Consider the following 23,564-nt stretch of genomic DNA (forward strand, 5'->3'; position numbering starts at 1 on the left):
GTGGAGAGTGGGGGAGGGGGGGGGGGGGGGGGGCAGAGCCTGCTGCAAGCACGTTTCTCAAAACCAGCCAACAACCGGGGGCACAGCTGGGATAACCTGCACTAAGGGGCCAGCACCGGCACCCCAGTTCCCCCTCCCCATCCCAGTGCATGGTACCTCATGCTGGATTTGCACATCCCTGCCTCCCACCCCCGTCCCCCCCTTACCTTGCTACGATCCTCTGGCTGGTGGGCAACTCCACCGTAGCGTAGTAGTGACCGTAGAGGAGCAGGGAGGATGTTAAACCTGCCAGGAGCAAAAGGCAGAGCCGTTTCCAGTGCGGGGACCCCATCCCAGGCACTTGAACCGCTGGAGCAGCGCAGGCAAGCGGGAGAGTGGGAGCCAGCGCTGCCTGCACCGGGCACGCCGCCGTCCCGGCTGCCTGCGAGGGGCCCTGCAAACTTCCCGGAGCCTCTCCTCTCCTCTCCCGGCCCGGTGGGTGCGGACACCGCTCTGGCCCGGCTCCGTCCTGCCCTGGGTGCCCAGCTGCACCTTGGAGCAGGCTGGGATATTCCTCCGGAGCGGTGGGAGGGAGGGTGTGAGCCGGAGGGAGGAGGCACCAGGCTGACTGGTTCAGACTTGCTGAGAAAAAAAGCACTTACGAGCTGCTTTTTCTCCGAGCTGGGGATTAAACATTTACTCAGACCAGCAGGGAAATGCGCTTTTTTTTTGGCCTCCTTTTCACGCCACCCACCCACAGAGCGTGGAAGTTCCCCCTTTCTGCAACTTTCTTGTTTGGCTTAAAACGTGCGCTTCCACCCCCGGCTGCTTCACAACCGGCAGCGCGACCCGCGCCCGCACCCGGCGACCCCGCGGTGCAGCCGCCGCCCAGCGCGGCCGGAGGCATCTGCACCCCGTTTATCACAAGTTTATCAGAAACCCCGGGCCCCGAAGTAAAGCTGGACTGCGGCCCTGGGGCGCCCAGCGGCACCACCGCGGCACGTACCTGCGCCGAGCCGCTCGCAGGCGAACCCGCCGCCGCGGGAGCAAATCCGGAGCGAAAGGGGAGAAGGGGAGGGGGACGGACGGACGGACGGACGGACGGACACCGGTGGGGTGCTGCCGCCGGGTCCCTGCCCGCTTTCTGGCTGAACAGATCGCCCCCCCACAACGTGGTTTTGCAGCAAGCAAAACCTTTCAGGGCTCTGTGCCGAGTTTGACAGCTAGTTTGGGCTGGGGGAAAGGAAAAACGGGTTTGGGGGGTTTGGGAAGAAATCTGAATGAAGCTTTTTGACATTTTCGGGAAGGAAGTGCTTCGGTTTCTTTTTTGAAAGAGTATTTCTACATTACTTTAGTTAAACTCATCTAAACAAAGAAAACAGCCCTGCGAACTAAAGGATATGCATACCAAAATGTTTGTTACAGCGGGGGAAGGGACTCAGCAAGGGAAACAAGCGTTTTCAGTTGATCTGCAGTGATTTCGGGGGGGGTGGATTTTTAGGAAGCCACCAGACTCAGGGAGCAGCAGCACGGTGAGCTGCATCCGAACCCTCGGCCCTGCGCCCATGGCTCCCCGAGCACCCACAACATGTTGCCCCAGGGTGTCACCCACTTCCAGCCCCTCCCCAAATACCGCTGTCGTTATTCAGACCCAGAAACCCGGGGCCAAACCCCATCCCTGCTCCCGAGTCCCACCAGCACACTCCCAGTATTCATAGCTGCATTTTCCCCAACAATCCTTATCCCCCCCCCAGTTCCAACCACCCCCCACTTCCATTCCTGCCTGCCCAGACGCGTTTCCAATGATGCTGCTTGGTCAAAAGAAGATAAATGCAAAAATCATTTCATATGAGTTTGCTTCAGTCTCCATTTGCTTGCATTACTGCAAGTCCCCCAGTCGCCGGCCCTGGTCCTCCAGGAATTTTGGCTATGCAGGGATAGCACCGCGCCGGCATCCATGAAGTCCCCAGGCTGCATCGGTGGTGATGTCCTGGTGTGAACACAGGAGCGGGTTTGCGACCCAAGGCTGGCAGTGGTGGCAGTGCTGGCCTCGTCCCACTGGGAGAGTGGACATTGGCCCTGGGCCACCACGAGGGGCCGGCGGCCGGGATGATTTTAAAGAAAATTTACAGGGAACAAGCCCTGCTGCTGCGCAGGGGCTGAGGAGCTGTGGCAGGCAGGCTTGGCTGGGCACGGGGCATCTCGGGGAAGGAGAGAGCAGGCAAGAAGCAGGAAGGACAGGACAGCCCATCACCGCTTGGACACGCAGGGATGAAATCAGGTCTAAAGCTCAGCTGGAGCTAAAACTACAAAAGGGCGGGCAGGAAGAGGGAGTTAACGTACCCCAGCAGCAAAGGGCAGCTCAGAGAAATGCGTGCACACTGATGGAAGGCTTTGATGCTTTTTGCCTCTATCAGTAAAGCCTGCTCCCAGCCCCCAGGGGTACCAGCATCATCTAGAAGACTCAGGGCCAGCAGAGGGGGGACAAGAGTCTGGGGTTCTGCTGAAAGGTCCCCCAGCCTGGAGCCTGTCCCCACCCGGTGTGACTCAGGGATTACCCTTGTTCGCTCTGACCCGATGGATTCGTTCCCTGTGACCCAGTGCCTCGGCTCATGCGCTCGACTCTGGACCTTCGCTAATCACAGCTAATTATTACCAACTGTTCTAGCAAGTCACAAGGGACATAGCAAGGCTTGGCCCTGGAGGTGGACGACCAACGGTCCTGAGCAAGTGGCCCGGGGAAAGTCAGGAATTCGCCATTCGGAGACATTTACGGGCCAATTATGCAAACGCTGGTGGAGTGGCAGCTTCAGTGCATTTGCCCAGAGGGACGGAGGAGCTGGTTTCTTCAGGTTGCTCTCATCTCTCTGTTTCCATGAAACATGGTATTCTACCATTGGGTTTTTTTCAAAGGGGTGAAAATGAGATGCACAGTTCTTCATCTGCTCTACTTGTTTTGTGCTACAATGCATTTTGGCCCATGCCCCCAGATTAAGCGGTGCTTAATTTAGAAGTTAAATAAGTGTGAAAACCTTTTAGGATCATAGTTGCCAAATAAAGATTCAGAAAAAAGAACACAAAAGAAATTACAATGAAAACCAGCAAGTATCATTTTTAGCCTGGGCTTTTTATTCCAGTGATCACTCCTTGGAAACAAAGCCCAAGCCATCCACATGGCTAGAGAGAGCGAGAAGAAAATAAGCACGTTTTGCACCAGCTGGCTGTTGGCCACGGCTTGGTGGAGGAAAGTCTTGTGGTCTTTGCCATGATGAACTGTCCAGCTGGGAGAAAGAGTTCTCCAAAAATCTCCTGGAGGATTTATATATCCCAATTTGTCCAGCACAGGTCAGAGGTGCATTTAAGAAAGCGCCAAAAATCTGCTCACAGTAAATGTCCCTGAAATTCAATGTCTGGACCTAGGAACGCAGTGCTGTGTCAGCCCTGCTGGAAAACGTGGGGCCATATGGCTGCCTGCGGAGGCAAGGCCATCGCATAATGAAAAATTTGTCAGCAGATGCCTCGGGAGGCTGATGCACAGCCCCTTCCCGAGGGGGCGGGGAGAGCAGCAAGAGCGCGCCTCGGCCAAACCTCCTCTTGCCAGGTCCCCTGCAGAAACGGGGTCAGGCAAAGCGCCTGCCCGCACTAACGCTGCCTGGACGGTGCTGTGGATGCTCCCTGACAGTCTTTGCTCAGATTTTTAGGTGTTACTGCAACAAAAGTCAGGAGGTGAGCGGGGAGGTGACCGCACGGAGGACGCTTGCACATGGGGACCCTGGCACCCATGTGATGGCAGCGCGGTGGCAGCACTCAGCTGCGGGACCAGAGATGCTCAGGGCTGTGCTCAGCGTCACCCCACGGCAACTGCAGCTCCGAGCGCCGGGCTCTGCCTTTCCGCCTTACGCACAGCCCCACGCTGTGGGTTGGGAAAGGGGCTCAGGGATGCAGCTGTGCAGTGAAACTGAGCTGATGCGCCCCATCTTTGTGGTAAATCTGGCAGGCTGCAGCCCATCGGGCAAACACACCCTTTAGTCCCCTTCTGCTCCTCGCAAAAGCAGGAAGGCTGCAGGGACAAGCCACGGGCTGGGGTGGCAGATTGGGACCTCACATGCAGTGGCAGCACGTGGCTTACATTAGCTCACTCCCCTCGGTGTTGCTGGGGCCCAGCCCGGCTCTTATCACAGAGACGCCTGCACACAGCAGAGCTGTTGGTCAGCCCTGGACCATTGACTGGGGCCGAGATAAGCCAAACACACAGTCCAAAGGCCATCTGCTCTCCGCCGGGCACGAGGCAACCTGTGAGGCTCTGGGTTATGCCCTGGAGGGGTGCAGAGCTAGGCAACACCTTTGAGAAATTAGGGTGACAACGCGAACTGCTGCCTTCCCCTTTCTTGCCGGCTCTGGACCAGACAGAGCAGATGTGGACTGATCCTGCCCTGTTCTTCGCAGTGTAAACAGTCCCTGAGGTCTGCTGAAACACGGGAGCCTCAAAGCCACATGGCCCTGGGGTTGGGCAAGGCTCTGTCCCCAAGGCACACAGCTAGGGAGAGGGGACACCGTCTCTGAGTGTGGGTGGGCGCCAGCCCCTTGTCCACCTGTGCTGTCCCACCTCACGCTGCATGGCTGCCTTGCCCATGGGATGGAGGGAGCCTTGGGATGTCTTCAGGATTCAGCAAGTGTCTTTCCAGGATTTACCACCCTGAGGGCTGGGTCAGGCCAAGCTGGGAAAGCCCTGCAGCACCCAGGGTCCTGATGCTCAGCCTGGCAGAGGAGCCCGGACTACCACAGCCCCTTGTCATGGGAAGCAGGGGCTGCCGCACCCCCAGGAGCTGTTTGCCTCCAGGGCCCTGCCCCAGCACCTGGAGATGAGAGGTCACTGCAGGGGAGGGGCTCAGAGATCATATAGTGCTTTTTGCACAACAAAGCCATGGGCTGTTCCTTTATCTTGTTCTCCCTCCCCTATCATGAATAGTTTTTCTGGTCCGACTGGATTTCCCAACAAAGGGAGAAGGTCCACACAGGTGGGAGGGTGAACCCCTCACCCCTGCGCACTGATGGCCCGCCCCAAACCTCTCTGCAATTGGGGAACATAAATAGCATCTGGTGAGTCACCAGCACAGGGTTTTTTGTGCTGACCTGGAGCAGGCACGTGCCTCTGCTACACTCCCAGGGCACCCAGTCAGCCACGGCTGCTCGAGAGCGACACATCCAGAGGGAGCACCCACTCCATGCTGGGAAGCTGGGCGCTAGTGTCCAGCTCTGGCTGCTCTGTGCCTCGGTTTCTTGCCTGGGAAGAAGAGAGACAGGAGTGACAATCTGGATGTGCCACCATGGCACAAGGCTGCCTTGGAGCCATGTGCGGCACACGCAGTGGCTCCCTCTGGCACCTGGTTGGGTTTGGTCCTGGCTGCCAGCACTGGCAGGCACCCCAAGCCCCAGGACACGGCGCAGAGCCCATCTCGTCCCCGCTCCTGGTCAGCCCAATCCTGCCTTTCAGGCTCTGAATGGCAGGGTTGGGCTGACCAGGAGCGGGGACGAGATGGGCTCTGCACTGCACGCTCATCCCCGAGGCATATCCCCGTCCCCCAGCCCAGCAAGTCCCCATCCGCTTCCTCCTGCTTCAGCCCCAGTCAAGGAGCTATGTGCCTGTGAACACGCAGCAGGACACAGTCCCTGCTTCTGCTAGACAGGTGAGCAGTCACACTGTAAAAACGAGATGGAAACCAAACAAGAGATTCGAAGCCCTGCCAGGAAGGTGACACCGTGAGAAGTGCATTTGTCTCTCGCAGCCCTGCAGGGAATATCTAGAGGCTGTTAACTTCTGGGGGATTCAGGGAGGAGCTGGGCACAGCTGTACTAATGGATCATGGTAATCACCTTCATGGTAATGATTCATGGTAATCATCATCAGCTTCACAAAAAAGCAGGGCTGATGCTACAGCAGCTTCTGGACACGCTAAAGCACAGTTGTGTATTTCTTTCGCAAATCAGACATCTCTGTTTAAATCCGTCAGACCCTGGAACTCCTGGCTGGCAGCAGGGAAAGACGCTGGCACTGGGTATCGTGTCCGTGCATGAGGAGGAGTCGCTGTGTCTGAGGCATCTCTCAGGATGTCAGACCCGATCCCACCATCGGTCCCTCCGCTTGTGCTGCCTTCAGCGCCACGCCACGTTGCACAAGCCGAGGCTGCACCTTTGCACACACTTTGCAGCTGCAAGGGTGGCACTCACAGGTACCAAACCTCTTCTATGCATGTCCCTACATACCCCAAGGAGCTCCCAGGCCATAAACCCTACGGGCAGGCGGGCGTTATAAAGCGAAGGACACTGGGGGACAATAGTCTGATGCAGTGTGGGCAGCTGCAGGGCTGTGCACGGCGCTCTGACATGGCCTGTGCCAAACCTGGATGTGCCAGACACAGCACGATGCTGACAGGTCCCTGAAAAGGAGCTGCCACCTGGTGGCACTGGGACAATCCTGCTGGCCTGCCAGCCGCAAGGACCTGGATGGGGACATTTGGGGTGGCCCTGCACCATGGCACCGACTGTTCAGCTGCACTGGGGAGGCTGGGGCCGCTCCGGCACAGCCCAGCATTGTTGCTTTCGCCCTGGGACACACACCCAGGTGGGGAACTCATCCAAGCCCTGAATCCTGGCTCTTGCCAAGGGTGCTCCAGCTGTAGCTGCCCTCCACAGGTTTTGCTACACCACTTTGTGCCAGGCTAGAAGCTGGCGGGCAAATGCCGCCTCCAAACCCCCTCAACTTGCCGTGGCCTCTCCGGACCTGATGCCACAAGGTCAGGCAGCTCTGGTGAGATGTAGCTGGACTTGTGCTCCCTGTGACGTGTCCCCATGTGTGCCACACCTCGGCCAGCCCACCATGGGATGGGACACCTTGGTGCAGGGTGGCCAGAAGCAAAGTGAGGAGGCGAAGGAGACCGTCAGGTCAGAGCCACTCTTCTGGGGCCAGAGAAGATGTGGTTTAGAGCTTGCTGGGAATCTCCAGACCACAGCAAAGGGCCTTCTCCAGCCAAGACTATCCCTGATAACACCAAACTATGTCAGCTGTGCTGAGAGGAGAGCCTGGAGGCAACAGGCTCTGCTGGTGGAGAAAGCCTCCAGGGAAGTTTCCTTCCCTTGACTCTGGGAAGCCTCAGCTGCAAAGAGGAGCTGGGCACCAGGGGAAAGCAAGGGCTGGGGGCCACCAGCCCATCCCCAAAGACTCCTCGCCCACCACGGTCCCCTCGCTCAGCAGGACTCAGCCCCATCCCACTTCCCAGAGGAGAGGGAAACAAAAGAGGAGGAGGGGGAAGGGAAGGGTCTAAGAGAAACTTCTTCCAACTTCTGGGGAAGAGAAAAGCCCTATTCAGGCAGGAAGAATACCCGTGTGGAGCTGGTCACTAAGCAACCCGCAGCAATTCGGCACGGCGCAATGCATGGGCAAGGAACAAAACTGCCTCGCTGCCCACCAAGAGACCAGCCGGGCGAGTGCCAGGCAGGGAGAGCCTGTAGGGCCTGGGGACAGGGGACACCAGCCGTGCACAGCCACTGCGAGGGGCTGAGACACCCAGCGGGGTCCAGAGCTCCTGGGTGCTGCGGGAGTTTGTCCTTGGTCGGCTCTGGAGCGCAACTAGCCTCCATTGGGCTCACCCTTCACGGGGAGGCCGTTTGCTGCTCCAGAAGGATATCTTGTCTGCTCCAAAGCCCGTGGCTCCCCATGGGTCTGGTGTTCACGCGGGGCTACATACATCATTCCCAACAGAGGCACAGTGCATTTCGAGTAACTCCCTGCTCCCATAGACACTGCAAGGCTTGTACGAGCAGAGCAACCAAACGCAGGCTACGCCCTCTCCCAGTTAAGCCGAATTCTTCATTCAGATTGTCAATGTGAGGGGTTGTCCTTTGCAAACAAGCTTAGTGAGACATGAGAAACTGCTTGGCCTCTCTGCAGCACAAGGAAAAAAGGGACAAAGGAAATCGGGCCTGACAAACCCTGCTGACAATCGGTGCCAAAATGCCTCCCTCGGAGCCTGGGGAGTCCCTGGAGATGCTGCTGCCCCCAACAGAAATGCTGGACAAAAGGAAAACCGCTCGCAGCCAGAGCAGGTCCACTGGGACCAGACAGTGTGCAGCTGGGCCCCAGCCCAGAGCCTGAGCAGCCCGGGGAGATGCACTGGACCTGCCTGGACACTGGAGGTGACTTTTCGCCTGCATGGTGTCATGGGGGAAACATCCAGCCCTTCATGCATTTGTGTCCAGCATCTGATATACTTGGAGAGCAGTTGCTGGGACAAGGACAAACTCACCAGGTGTTTACCCACTTCCTCAGGGAAGTGTTTGGCCAGCTCTGACCCCTGTCCTGCCATAGCAAGGTGAGCATGTGGGGGATGGTCAGGTATGTCCACACAAGCTGCAGAGCACCTGCAGGTGGAGGTATTCTCATTAACACTCAGTCCTGCCCTTTCCTGGCTTCATCATCCACTATCTCAGCCTTTAAGCGACTGCTTTGGACGCACACTAAATAACCACAACCCACAGGGCTGCAATGAAAAATCAGCTTGGCCAAAGTAGCACTGTTTATTTTGCTTGCAAAACCCCTTTCAGAAGGCCAAGGCGCTGCAGGCTTGCTGGCTGCAACCAAGCTCCTCTCAGCGCGATGAGGGACAGGCACTCCAGCCAGCAGCAAGGACGGATAGCATCCATCCCTGGACTTGGAGAGCTCCTACTTCCCCTGGCAAGAGGGCAAACACAGCGCTCCTGGCACAGCTGGGAGCCAAGCATGCCAAAGCCCAGCTAAGCAAGGACTTGGCACACCAGGACCGTGACACAACATTCACATGTCCTGCAGCCAGGGGAGCCCCAGAGCAAGAGGCACCAAGCCCGGCATGCCTGCTGCACCATGGAGAGCATTTACCTGCCCTTGAGCTGATGGTGGTGCTCCTTCGGAGGTCTCATGACAAGGCTGCACTGGGAAGCAGAAGTGGGACTCATCCTTTCTCAAATTAGTCACCTGGAAGTGTCCAGTCCATCTTTTTTATCTGCAGGAAGCAGAGTGAGAGCAGCACCTCTAGGAATTAAGTCAATCTGAGACAGTATCTGTGTGTTCACCTCCATCCACTGGCTGCCAAGGGAGCCTGGTTAGACAATACACCTGACTCCGAGATGGGCACCACTAGTGGAGAGGATCCACCCAGAACAGAAGTAGCCCCAGCCTGAGGAGCATCTCCTTGCAAAGAGAGAAAACCCGGATGAAGATGCAGGACACTGGACCATACGCTACCCAGATCCATCTTGGATTCTTCTCTCCCAGTACCAGTGCTTACAACCATCAGCAACAGTCTTGCAGCACAGCCAGATGGGACTTCTTTGTTGGTGTGCTGCATTTTCTTGCTGTTTTTCTCCCGGTCTGTAGCATTTGCACATTTGTAGAAACATTGTGAGAGAACAGCGGTGCTGAAGGAGGGAAATATCTTTGTGGGGATGAAATGTGCCTGGAATTACAGAGCTAACCTTGGCTCTGGTGGTCCTCTTCCGTTCCCAGTGAGGTGTTGTTGAGATTTCCCAGGCAATGGCCCTTGCCACACAATCAGGATCTCTGGTAAAGCTTCATGATATTCTCATCGTGAAGCTTTTTCCATACCTGCTTCTCCAGGCTGAAGTCGTGGTTAGTGTAGAAAATCAGACGTTGCCAGTCCTTGTCGTAGTAGTGATCCGAATACTTCTCATGACCCTCTGTGATGTAGCCATAGGCACTCACCTGGGAAAGATGGAGGGCTCACTGGGGAGAGGTACCAGGGACGGAGGGAGCCAAGTGAAATACAGGACACAGTTCCCAAATGGGGAGGGAGCACAGGACAGGAATGCCAGTCAGGACTCCTCCGGGGTGACCCTGCATGGGGGTCCAGAAGGACCAGACCATGAACACTGGCTCCAGAGAGCCTGCTGTCCTCTCACTGCCTCTCTGGGAGGCAGGATGGCTCTCAGGCCACAGCAGGCTTCACCACCTCTGTGTGAACTATCTTGGGGCTGTTTTTCTTGTCTTCAATCTGCTCCTCCACAGCTGACAAGAACCCATATACCCTCAAGGCAGATGGTAGGCAGGGTTGGAGCCACCCCTGCTCTGCCCTGTTATCCTATCCCCCCTTCCAGACAGTGCTGTGTGCAAGAATCATCATGCCCTTTCCCGGTCACAGAGGTGGAGGGCAGTCAGCAGCAGGAAGGCCCCTGTTGTGGGTCTGTACAGCCGCCAGTAGGGCTTTTCCAGACTTTTAGATTTTAAAAACCTGCAGCAGGAGAGAAGAAAGCACAGAGCAGTTGCTGGGTGTGGTGGTTCAAGCTGGGCACGCCTTGTCCCCCTGTGGCCTGTGTGGCATCTTCCCTCCTTGCAGCAGTTTATGGCCATATGAGGCATTTCAGACAAGCCGTGAGTATGCCCACATGTGTGGGTACTGCTGCGTGCTCAGTAAAGCACAAGGCCAGCCCAGAATGCTCCATCACCTGCACTGCAACCTAAGCTCAGCTCTGCCCCAGCTTTATGGAAGTGGTAGGTCTTGAGGCAGTGGGGATAAAGAGGGGGTGGATTAAAGGATCTAGTATGTTAAAGCCCACTCTTAAATCTGTCCTTTGCCTTGCAGTGCAGAAGTGGCTTTGAAGCTCCCTGGTATATCCTGCTCCCCATCCACATTTAGGAGTGAAATGAGACATAGGAAAGGTGCAGAGGAGGGTCACAGAACCCGCTAGGAGCTGCAGCGTTTTGTGCCAGCAGTTGTTAGGAAGGTAGGAGTCCACACCAGGAAAAAATAGCATTCGAGCCCTCTTGGCCTTGGAAAGAACCCAAGTCAGAGGGGAGACGGCAGAACGAGCAGGGAGGTGCAAGCCATCTGGCACTGCATTTGCCTTCTCTCAGAGAAGGCATAACTCTGCTCTCAAGGAGACCGAAGGGTAAACGCAGCCAAAGCAGGGCACCACAGGAGCTCTTCTTCCTACATCTCTTGGTCACGTGTGGCCCACGATTGGCAGATCTTGCAGTGACAGTGTCCAGCAGGCTCGTGAAAAGGATTAGAGAGACAAAGAAAAGCAGCCAGGCCAGGCAAATGGGATACTGAAGAAATGCCTATTATCGTGTTTGAGGGCACAAACGACCTCCCGAGTCAAGAAGGGCTGTTACAGAGCCTTCCTCCAAGGTGCTAAGCAACGGGGAACATGAAAGGTTGGTCCTGAACTAGATCAACTATTCTGGCACTTTAGCAACACTTTTCCCACATCTAAAGTTGCCATTTGCCCAGGACCTCTTTTGGATGCAGAAAGCCAAATTGTCCGACGGCTGTTGCTTGTCCAGCTCACAGATGCTGGATGTCTACCCACCACTAACATCCCACCACAGCACCACAGAGAATTTTAACTGACTGCACGCTGACGAAGCTTACCCCCAATCTGCTGGTGTGGCTAAACTGCAGTTACAAGGGAGTGAGCTGAGAGGAGAGAGCCCAGAGACAGACAGAAATGGTGCTGGCCAGAAAAAATAAGCCAGTTAGGGCACATAACTCCCAGCTCACCTGTTTTTCATGTATCTGAGGAAATCAGGGTGAACCACCAGGTACTTGTCCATTGCGAAATCTTCATCGAATCTCTCCCGGGGCCTCTGCCTAAGGACAGAAATGGGGAGACTCAGGACAAGCGCCTGTATTTCATCACAGCTGGAAAGCATCAGCCCTGATGCACTTGGTGATAAGAGAAGAACCACAAACACAGTTAAGTTATTCTGCAACATTTCCCAGATTATGACAAAGCCTCCATAACCTGTGTGTATTGCAGAGGAAGAGATCAGGGAGGAGAGGCAACAACAGGAGACAAGAATATCAAATACAGACAAGAATTGGTGAAACCAGGCCTTCATCCATGAGTAGGCCACCACGTACAGACACCAGACCTGACAACAGCATGTGTTCATCCCAGAGGACCACAAAGCTTTCTCCAAGCTCCGGCCACACATCATTGAAATCAGCTACTTCTGGGAAGGAGGTGTATTGGTTACAGCAGTGCTCGGAGTTGTGGAGGAAATAAGACATTTCTCCAGACAAATCTGCCAGGGGAGGGAGGCTTTAACCTGGCTTTACCCTGGCCTGCCCCTCAGCAGGGCTGAGCACTGTGGAGAGGAAAAGGGCACAACAGAGAGCTCCACACTGAAGGGTGTAGAGGTGGGGCCAGTTTTACCCGTAGTGGTTCAAGAATCCTTCCCTGATGTTCTTATTCGACAGAAGAGCCTTCAGCCACTCATAGTCTCTAGCTCCCTCCAGGAAGTGAATGTACCTGACATCCTAAGAAAACAAGTGAACATTAATGAACAGCACAAGAGAGACACGTCCTTTAAAAACAAAAAGCAAGTAGGCATCTAGGATCACTGAGTTTCTCAGACACACATCTTTGGTCTGCAGCTTTTAACTATCCCACAAAAGCAGAATGGAGATAACATCTGATGTGCAGCTACTTGTACATGCCAAAAGGCTGGGGTAGGACTGACGCAGCTTGCCACTGCAAATACTCACTCCAAGCCAAGCCAATGCAAGTTCCCTCACTAAGGGTAATGCTAAAGTGTTAGCTCAGCCCTTTTGCTCCTCATGCACGGCAAGATCAGAACTGAAGGCCACAGACTAACAGCATCCCGTCAAAGCTGTGCATGCATACAGCATGGACCTGACTTACTTTTCCCTGTGGGATGTTGCTGAACCCTCTGTGTCCCAAGATCTGGAGAGAGGACACCAGGGAGTAGGCTGTGAATCCATAAGAGGAGGTTTTTGGTCCCACACCTTTTTCGTAACCTTTGGTTACAGCCCTGCTCACCCTGGCCAAAGAAATCAGAGGAGCAGAGTTAGCAGGTGACCACTGAAAACCCATGCATCCATGTTTATAACAGGAAAAGACAGCATTAGTCTGGAGTAAGGGAGAATTAAGCCCATTTTGAGCTACACCTCTTGATCTGCAGGAGAGCCCCTGCTTTGGAGATGGCTCTTACGGCTCATCTGTGAACCCAGGCTCTTCCTGTGTGTTTAGGAACTTTCCAATTCCTTTTTGATTTTTCATCTCCTCCTGCCATCAGTCATTTTGGCACTTGGGAGTCAGTGCAATACTAGAAGAGGTGAAGTTATCCAGCCGTAATTATCTGCCAGCCAGAATAAGCTAGCTGTGTCTCTTCTAAGAGGGAAGCCTGCCTTACCAGAAGACATAGTCATGGGAGTCGATCTCCTGGCCCATCCCAGAGTTATTCAGTATTCCTCCATTCCCACGACAGCACAGCTGATGCATGTTGGCATGCTGCTGTTGGCCAGGAGCAGCTGCTGGTGGGGATTCGGGGGCAGCAGGGACATGACCTCCTCCACCACTGTGAAGCAAACATGGTGGAGAGTTAGCATCAAGAGCCTTCGGGATGGACACAGTGAAACCACCAGAGTTTCCACCATGAGATCCACCTAGCCTGATGCCTTTGACAGGGAGATGCTGCAAACCTCCAGCTACTTGGCATAAGGTTCCTGTTGGGAGTTTGATGGTCCCATCCTGACATGCTCTGAAGGACTCATGTGAATAATTCAGCTCCATGAAGCCATACGGAGGTGCAAAATGCTCCAGGCGGTCCCACTCACTGTCATTTAAGTATCTCTTGTCTGTGAAGAGCATGATGTTGGGCAGGAAAAGATCTTGCAGCCAGTCAGACTTGGCAGCTTTGCCCTTCACTGATTCAGAGCGGGTCTTGAAAAACAAAAAGAAAACAGTAACGACTGATTAGCAGGGAGCTGATAAACCTGACACAAGCCAGTGCTTGTGTGCCTTTGTGTGAGAGTATTGGAAAGAAGCATAGGAACTACAGTGGCATATCATCCATTCCCCTCAGTGTCCCCATCACCATGAACATGAGGTATAATTTCAGCACTACATCAGTAACTAGCTGGCGGAAGGTCACCTACAAGGAAGCCAGAGTGACTCCAGGTCTCTGAGACTTTCCTCTTCAGAACAACAGGCCTGAGATGCTCACGTTTTACTGGCTTTGGGCCTCATTAACTGATGCACATTAATATCTGTAATAGGTCTAACCCAAACATACCAAATAAGACTAGCAGTCCCTGTTGGCAATGCACCTCACAGGGTCCTGGCCTCAGAGTGCACATGAGCAAACACATCGAGGAACATGTGAGATCAGATCACCATTATCACTCCCTTTAAAGAAAACATGTGCAAACAACTTGTTCACATCGTAAATGAATCACAGAGAAGCATGCGGCTGAGAAGGGAATCCAAGCCAGCTTATCCTCCCTAACAAGAGGGGTCTCATTGCAGCTGGCCAGAGTTAGGCTGTGTGTGCAGATGGAGAGCAAACAACTCCATTGCGCTGGATTTTCCGCTGAGTCAATTTGGGCTCTACTTTCTTAGACATCTTCCCCAAATACCTACTGCAATACCTACTGAAAGACAAAACAGGAGACCAAGTAGATCTGCATGCCCAGCTGAAATCCCCAGCAATGACCAGACTACATTGCCAAAGCCTTGCTGTGTGCTCCACAGCTGAGCTGGCCTCTCTGCTACGGGTGAGGATGACAATCCAGTCACAGCCTGAGGAGAGAGCCCTCATTCTGCCTGTCACAACAGGACTGCAATGAGAAGAACATTGTGGAGGGTTTCATGTTGGCATCATTTCACTTGTAGCACACTTCATGTCCAGAGACGGGGACATTCCCTTCCTGCTCAAGCTGTACTTTGTACTGTCCAAGGCTTGGTACTTCTTGTGCCTCCACAGCTAGACTGGATCAATACCAGAGGAGCTAGGGAAAAGTCTGATCATGTAGGAAATGAAGGAGGCGGGAGTGCTTCTAGTCACTCCCTTTCTCTGCAGAATTAGAGATCAGGTTTGGGAATGAGACCCAACATGTGATGTCTGGATCCACATCTTCGCTAAAGACCCTTCTGCGTGCATTTTCTCCTCTTTTCCGTACTGAGGAAGGGTCTTCCCCACTGCGTCAGCTCTGAGGCTCTGCAGCCTCAGTTACAGTGGAGGATGTTCTCAGTTTTGTGCTGTGACCTGCTGTCTCACATTTTTCTGCCAGCTCCTGCTCTGCACTTCTGAGACAGCTCATCAGATGAGAAGACAGAAGCATCTGACAGTCGATGAGCAGGATCCTGGTGACCTAACCCCACTGTGTCTACAGGCGGTAACACTCAGCAGGAGGAGTGAGGTACTGTCTCATGTGGCATATGCAGTTTGAGCCATGTAATTCGCCTACTCCCATTTGTATTCTGGGTGCCTCGAGACCATGGGGAGCCCAGGAAGGATGCATATCCTGCACCACAGACTGGATCATTTGCCAAGCCCTTCTGCTAAGCCCTTCTGCTGTGACTCAGTAAGGCTGGGCCAGTGCATGAGCTCAAGGGTTTAACAGCCAAGTTCCACATTTAATAGTCACAGATCTTTGGGGCCAGCTGCTCCTCTCAAGCGGCTCAATGCCACACTAAAGAGCACATCCCGTCAGCAAAAGAATGGCTTGCACTGCCCAAAGGGGCAACGGGGAACAACATCAAAATACCACAAGGGAGAGAGAACTCAAAAATAAAAGATCAAAACAATAAAACTAATCCTAGGATTTTTTATCAGCCCAGTTCATCTACCTCTGCTCTCTGCATGTCTCCCAGGGCATCCTGGGGTGCGGAATGGGATTAAATTTTTCAAGAGTAGCCTCTGCTCCACCGGGAGGGGTCTGAGAGGAACAACATGGTGCCTGCAGCCCTGACAGTCCCCTGGCGCAACATCTATGTTCCCCCTAATGCCACCAAAATGACACATGGCAATGGTGGAAGATTGCAGCACTGAGACTTTAAATAGGCAAATAGCTCATCTAAGACCACCGAGCTAGAACAGGTACTCCCATGCTCTGCTCACATGCCTACACCCTCCCTCCTCCCTGAGCACATAAACAGTGTGTAAAGGCCACTTACACCCATGTATAAAGACCTTCCTCACTCTAGAGAGGGTTACCCACCTGTCCAAGCCTTCCAGCAACAGGGGTGCCAGGGAAAACTGCTCTGGGTAAGCTTTACAAAGAGTTACCAGCATAAGATGGGGGACAGAGACAGTATTGTGCACCACAACCTGCCCCATCTGCTTGCTGAGAACTTTGCTATAGTTTATGACTTTCCTAAAGGTCCTGTTCCTGGACCTGAGTAATTATGAAATGCTCAAATTTCATTTTAAATTAGTTCCAAACCCTCATAACTACAAAGGAAAGGTCAAAAATATGGTCAGAACAAGAGTTCAGTGCAAAACAGAAAAGAAAAAGACACGCTTTCAATTCCATGGCTGTTAAGACAACCTCATGGTGGGCACCAGACTTACCATTTTGGAAGATCACATCAGTAATATGACCTACACAGGCAGAGGTGATCACGAGAACTAACCTACAGAACACCACTCCCAAGAAACAGGATCTCTAAGAAAACTTTGAAGCTGTAGCTGTGCAAGTGCTAGTGCTTTGACAGGTATAACTGTATCATTTGAGATTCTCATCTTCACCTCTACAAAAATACTTTACCTGTGCTGACCGGGCCTACAGTTGTTCCTATTTAACAAAGAGGAACAAAGCAAGACTTGTTGAATGCCAGATCTGTTACGAATTATTTGCTCTGCGGTGATGATGGTTCATGCATAGCAAGAAAATTCTAGATAGCAACCTAACATGCTAGGACCATCTGAGTCGTGGAGCTCTGAATGGGTAAAGAGTCTGCTTGTTCACTATGGGTGTCAACATACAGGGTGGAAATGGTGAATTGGCAACACCCAGGAAAGACTCTCCTCTTGTTGATAATAAACCACAAGAACAATTAAAAAAGTTACTTTTTAACCCGTCATTTCTCCAACGGGGTGCACACTTACACACAGTTGAATTTTTGCCAATATTGACAGAAAAATCTTAAAGATGAGAACGGTCCCCACCCTACTGTCTCCAAAGCAGGCAGGTACATGCTTATCAATACTCACCTAATCCTTTTTCTTTGACCTTATTTTGACTTTAATACAAGCAACTAACAAAAGCCTCCGTTCCTGTGCACTGAGACCCTCCTCACCATCACTGCCAGTGTCATTCTTCACAGCCTAGCACAGCACAAGCATCACTGCTGCCCCACCACTGCCAAAGCTTTTGACTTCCTTTGGTATGTATGTGCTTGGGTGAACAGGCACACGGAGGCATTCCTGTTCCCTCACCATGAACCTTCTTGTTTTCTTTAGCTGGGCTGCATAAAACAAAGATCAAGGCAAATCTGGGAACTGTCAACCTGAACCTTCATAGGAATGCAGATGTTCAGTCTCCCATGAGATCGGGTGAGAAATGGGACACCTGTATGAAGACTGCCATTTAGTGCCAGACACCTAATGCCTGCCCGTAGGCATCACAAGACTAGGTGTGACCCAGCTTACCTTAGGGTGCCACGTCACAGGGAACATATACGCTGCATTGCATGCCTAAGTCCCCTATGCAATATATCAAGGCACCTAAGAGTGGGACCGTCTTGTAGCATATCTAGAAGGAGAGAGATTTTCCCCAGCTTCTGATGCACCTGAGCTCCAGAAAGGGTTCTCAGGCTGACTTTCAAAGGAACCCATGGAAATGCATGCGATTGCAGTAAGTTCCCATACTGGAGCATGATGAAGGACTGGCCAGGCTAATTGAGTTGTACATATAGGTCTCCCTCTCTGGGTCCCAGCAGCATCTGCATATACCAGTGAGCTGACCTACCAGCTTGGAGATCATCCTCGACTGCAAAGGGCACACATGCCTAGGGGACAGCAGACAAGGAGGTCAACAGGGAAGCATCATTCTTGGTGAACGCACACAGCCATCACACCTACCGATAGTGGAGATGAGATGTCCAGCAGGTACTTGTCCTCAAAATCCCACTGCGGCTCAGACTTGAAGTCAGCAGCCTTCAGTTTCTTCTTTTCTGTCACTGCAGCAGCCTGAGGAACAGGTCTTACAGTTTTCATTGATGCAGGAGGCTCTTTTGGCTTTGTTTGGTCTTTGGAGATGTTGTTTTCATGAGCTCCCTTCACCCCAGAGGATGGTTTCATTGTTGCCTTCTCCTTGGCTTCCTCCACCCTGGGAAGCGGTTTCACTGTTGTCTTTTCCTTGGCTTCTTCCACCCCTGGGGCTATTTTTTCTGTTTTCACTGTTGTCTTCTTGATTCCCTCCAATCCGGGGGGTGGTTTCACAGTCAGGTTCTCCTTGGCTTCTTCCACCCTGGCAACTGGTTTTGTCATTTTGTTCTGCTCCTTCTTTCCTTCCCATCTTGGTGTCCTCTCAACCGTATCTCGTTCGAGCCTTGTGATTTCTCTCCCCAAATTCACCTTTAAAAAGCTCCTTGAGTTCCCATTATCAGAATAGTTTAAACCCTGTTGCTTTTGGGTGTCCACTTGCAGCGTATCTGGGGCACATTGCAAAATGCTCAATTGCCTGAATGCAATCAAAGGAAAAGCAGACACATCACACACGCTTTCCACTGAACACCTTCCAGCCCACCTACTGCTCTTGACTCAGCCCCTCTCTGTGCTTCAGAGCAACCGTTGCATATGACCAGGATACTCAGAGCACTTGCCTTGGCAACTGCCACTGAGTTTCTGCAGGATGTTCTATGAATTCAATTTCATTTTCAACTTTGCCACCAAAGTGTTATTCAGCTTCCCACACCATTCTGGCCTGAATACCGCTTATCTCCCCACTAAGCAAATCCCAGAAGCTACACACTCCTCTTCAGCACTTGGCTCATGAAACATCCACACTGGCAGTAACTGCAAACCAACACAGAACAGCTTTGCCCTGCACTGGGCAGGACCCCTGGCAATGTCCCCAGAGCACTGCAGGACTGTTTCGGGAGATCCTGAGTTCAGAACATGGCACACACCATGAAGGCAGCCATCTGGCTCTCTTTTTTGCCAGCAGAGCCAAGTGCTTCAGTGACAGAGCATGAAGATCTTCCAGAATTCAGTAAGTGAAGTCTAATAGGAAGTGAAACTCACTCCTTACCATACATCACTTCTTGAGCATTTGGGGCCACAAGGCACTTTTTCCTCTCCTCCTCGCCCTTAGCCAGCTAATGCAATGGCATCACACAGCACTCGCCAGGTGCACATGTCTTAAGACAGGTACTTTGAAGCTATTAAAATACACTCTGAAGCTTAAAAATGTAAAGTCTCTGCATTTTCAGCAATCGCCTCTAATATTGCAGCTGCCCTGTTGTCTGATTCAGAGGCACAGGCAGGTACAAGGATACCATAGGAAGATACAGCTGCCAACAGCAGAAGAGCCACCTGCAACAAGACTGGGCTGAAATCCAGCAAAAAAATCAAGGCAGAAGTGGTGGGGTTTTGTCCCAAACATTCATTCTTATCTGCATGTGGCTGGAGGGTGGAATAGGAAAAAGGAAAGTGAAAAATTTCTGCAGCTGAGCTTTATGTACAGCAAAGCTTTTCGGGATAAACCAGCGTAGTTGTGGCAGTCTGATTTCACACTCACGTTCACCCTTTGCACGACACATTTGTTTCGGAGAGCTGTGGATTGCTTCCAAGGTGATAAATGGGAAGAAAAGCACCTCTGCAGATAGCAGGCTGTAGATGACAGTTCAATTGCTGCAGAAGCTTCAGAGTGGTATGGCATTCATTACAGTGATTAGGAAATTATCAACTAAGGAGGCTTTTAAAAATCATTTTGTATCAGATAAATACTTGAACCTTTCCAGCACTATTTCTAAGAAAAAGAGGTTGTGGTAAATGGCCTATCAGCCCTTCCTCTACCTCCCCTCACAATCATTAGCCAGCTTCAACCATGTATGCAGCAGTTGCTTTCTATCATAGTGCTTCATGTATAAACTTGTGTTACTGTTTACTGCCTAATAAGAGGAAAGATTTTATATATACGCTTTAAGTAAAGAGAAATTTGGTAAGGTAGCTCAGGCAGATCTTAAATCCCTGGATGATTTTCTGTTGTATTTTTAAGATGATGCTTAAAATTTTGAAATTCAAGGGCAGAGAACAAATGAAACAGGACAGTATGACAAACCACCCCCCAACCCAGACTTTCCATATTTGCTGTCTTGCAGGGCACAGATTCCACCCCAGCTCTATTACACTTCAATTTCAAATACTGTGTCAAACATACAGAGACCAAAATGTAAAACTGAGGACCCTTCACATCCAAAACCTTGCTCCCTGCAGTCAGACCCACATGGCCAGGCACTCGTGCCTACACAGGACCCTGCTCTCCTGACCAGCATTTTCAATCCAGACAAGCGGTCAATGCAGCTCATCAAATTTCAGGCTCTAGAGTCCAGCTGGCAAACAACTGCAGAAGCTCAATGATATTTACTGTCATTTCTCTCTCCATTTACAAAGCCCTAGGACAAATAGAGGATAAAGCCATGAAAACGCTGCTTTGTGTATTTTACATTGCATATAAAGGTACGAAAATAGAACTGACACACAGACAACCACATACAGCTCATGCCTAGTTGTGTTTTACTTAAGTTGCAAAAATACGGACATTTCCATTATCTGAAACTACAGCAGAATGAAATGGCTTCAAGCAGCTGGGCACAGAGGGCCAGTTCTTGTCCCAGCTCTGCCACTGATGGGCTCTGTGATCAAGGACAACTCACTTCACTTCTCACACCTCCTCCTTCTCCCTGCCTCCCTTGTGCAGATTCTAACCTCTCCAAATTGATAGTTGTCCTCAAGGTGTGGTCACAAGTCACTGGAGCTGAGCTAAACTCATGCCACCTCCAGAAGAGATGTAGGTGTTTCCAACATCACCCCTCCTGCCTGCCCCCACAGCATCAGCCCTGAGAGATCCAGCTGAAAACTAACCCCACCAAGACAAGCCAGACGAGCTCACCGGGAGAGCTGGGACCATGTGAGGGCTGGTGGGGAGGCTGGGGAGCTGTGCTTCCTACACACAGCACAGGGCACCAACATGTAAGCGAGCCGTGCTTGTAGTAGGAAAGGCTCAGATACCTGCTGTGCTCATGCAAGGAACAGCGCTTCCTGCCAACAACACTGGAGACATTTTACCGCAATTTACACTGCAATTTCCTCCACGCCCATTCTTGTAGGATTTACTTGACCATTCATATAAAAAGTAATATATATATTGATCATGTCTGCATGACATTGGTCTCCCAGTATGCAGCATATTTGTATTAGGAATCAGATGTTTAACTTGCTATAAATTCAAAGGTATCCCACCAAATTCAATGTCCAGCAATGCAATCTGGACTAGGGCTGAATGAGGTCCTCCTGGGAGACACCAGGAAAAGCAAATACTATGTAGTGCCAAAATACGATAACAGGTAGCATTAGTCAAGAAAAAGCTGCTTTCTTAAACAGCTACACAAGGGAACACTGGAAACGAGCGATCCAGCAGAAGCAAGTTTTTGACTGTGGATCTTCCACCACCACGCTCTGATTGTACACAACATGGTCTGCTAAAGCAAAGTGATCATCTAACTCAGATCAGAAGTGCAAGTTTCAGGGTAAAAAGACACAGAGACAGAGAGAGAGAAAGAAAGTGAGCACAAGCACTCTATCCAGACAGCGCATATCACAAGGAAGCAGGTCTCTTACCTGAAAATCCTTGTCTTTGACAAGCCAGACAAGGAGCTGAAATTAGCAATGAAGATGCAAAAGTGTGTTAAAACAATGAGCCAAATGAGGCTCTGGGAATTTTAGGAAGCCTTCTCCTGAAAAACCACATGGTGAGATGCCTGAGAGCAAGAGGCTCTGCTGCTGCTGCCCAGAGGTGCGTTGAATGAATGGGCTGCTCTTACCTCTGGATTTCCCTACAAGAACATGCACACCCTCTCTTCCCAACATTCCCAGACATTCCACACACGGATCCAATTTCTCAGACAAGACAGCAGCTTTGCACTGGTCCCATCTATCACCCTAAGCTTATTGCAACATGGAGTGGGGAAAGAAACACCTTTTATTGCAAACAATGGAAGTTTCCTATGTTTTCCTTATTGAGGTTAGTCAGGTGTAAGAAGGAAATCCTTCACCTCTAATGTGGTGGAAGCATCACTGGGAACATTCGTGTGAATTATGGAAGTAGCCATAGTTACAGTCAAAGAAATTAGCTTTCAGACCACCACCTGCCCAAGGGCTCAGGCAAGATCCTAGGCATAACCATAAATAGATCTTTATTTTCTTCTTCATGCAGTACTTGCTTGTAGCTCCAATCCAGAAGCAATCCCTGCCCCCAAAAGCTGATGGCTAGAGCCATCCATTTTACCTTGTTATTGCTTTGAAACGAGTCAAAGTAAGACTCTTTGCAAACCCACCATAGAACAGAGGTGTTTGTGTTTAAAGGCAGATTAGTGCTTGGGTAAAGCATTAGAGGACAGGGCTTAGAGTCAGTCAGTCTCCTCCCTCTCTAATAAAGCCAACCTGCCTTTAGGACAACTGGAAAAACCTCAATCCAGCATTTCACTTGCCTGAAAGGTGCCAACCCCATCACAATCTAACCCTGCTATTGCTGACAAACTTTTTATGCAGGCCTGCTTGCAGCTCAGGTTCCCAAGCTGGCTCAAGAGTGTTCCACTTCAGCTCTGAGACGTTTGTACAGATAGCAGCAATACACACTCTTCAGCTGCTCTTCTTTGTGAGCTCTCAGTCAAGCTTCCTCCAGCACCAACTCTAGGACTGGTCTTTTACTTTCGGCTTTTGAACTCTTGCCACACCACTTCACAGCAATCACTGAGTGGCCAGAAAATGATAGCTATGTCAGTCCACCACTAAAACAGGACATGGATGGATTTGAGTCTGTGCCTAGTTGTAGAATTTAAAAGAACCAGATCACCCTGGTGACACCCACAGTACAGCACCTTGAAATTCAGTTGGTTTCAAGGGAGCATCTAATATATCTGAATTTTTATTCCACGTTAACACCAAAATATATTTCAAGTTTCTCGCATCTGTGAATCATGCCATCATGGACAGACAGACAGCTGCCTTCTACACTACTGCCCTTAGAGGGACCCTGGTCATTCGGGTTTTGTACACTACAACCAGGCTTTGCTCATCAACAGTGTCAGTTAAAACAAAGCTTCACTAATGCTATGTGCACACGAAACACTCCAAGGGTAATGAATCCCTGCTGCAACGCTAGGGGTTTGCACTACACTTGATTTGAGCCACGAGCATATTCAGACCTGGGATATGTTGCTTCTCCTTGATAGATAGCATGTGACAACCTCTCTCCCTATCCCAAGTTCCACAATACGTATCTCATCCTTTCCTCTTCATGAAAATCAGCGGTCTGCCTGGAGATCGATCTTTGACAGTCCAGAATACATCTCCCCAGCCGCAGAGGGAAAGATTAGCAGAGATAAACACCACAGCCAGAGAAATGCTTACCTGTACCAGAGCTGTAGTTTTACATGCTACAGCAAAGGGCTATTTTAACTCATGGGGAGCTGTTAAATATTAACCCTGACAGTTCAAAGGGAGATGGCCATATTGCTTCTTACGACATAGGCTGCTTTTGCACAGCTCTTACCAAAGA

At 51.4% G+C, this 23,564-nt stretch overlaps 2 protein-coding genes across 2 annotated transcripts in view; both read right to left on the reverse strand.

Moving 5' to 3' along the window:
* Nucleotides 1–331, reverse strand: part of ST6GALNAC2 (ST6 N-acetylgalactosaminide alpha-2,6-sialyltransferase 2) — a 9,948-nt gene extending 9,617 nt beyond the window's left edge. Inside the window, exon 1 of the mRNA XM_009279431.1 lies at nt 207–331. Within this exon, the coding sequence (XP_009277706.1) occupies nt 207–331 (125 nt within the window). The remainder of the gene's footprint in view (nt 1–206) is intronic.
* A 9,051-nt stretch (nt 332–9,382) lies between these two features.
* On the reverse strand, nt 9,383–21,755 carry ST6GALNAC1 (ST6 N-acetylgalactosaminide alpha-2,6-sialyltransferase 1). Its single transcript, XM_009279433.2, is given in 11 exon segments — nt 9,383–9,733; nt 10,154–10,259; nt 11,532–11,621; nt 12,190–12,293; nt 12,679–12,817; nt 13,190–13,259; nt 13,262–13,354; nt 13,533–13,719; nt 17,864–18,464; nt 21,626–21,725; nt 21,728–21,755. Coding segments are annotated over 11 exon segments (1,689 nt in total). The 3' UTR covers nt 9,383–9,562.
* Between the last annotated feature and the right edge of the window lie 1,809 nt (nt 21,756–23,564).

Source organism: Aptenodytes forsteri, unplaced genomic scaffold (genome assembly GCF_000699145.1).
Source record: "Aptenodytes forsteri isolate BGI_AS27 unplaced genomic scaffold, ASM69914v1 Scaffold243, whole genome shotgun sequence".
Classification (NCBI taxonomy): domain Eukaryota; kingdom Metazoa; phylum Chordata; class Aves; order Sphenisciformes; family Spheniscidae; genus Aptenodytes; species Aptenodytes forsteri.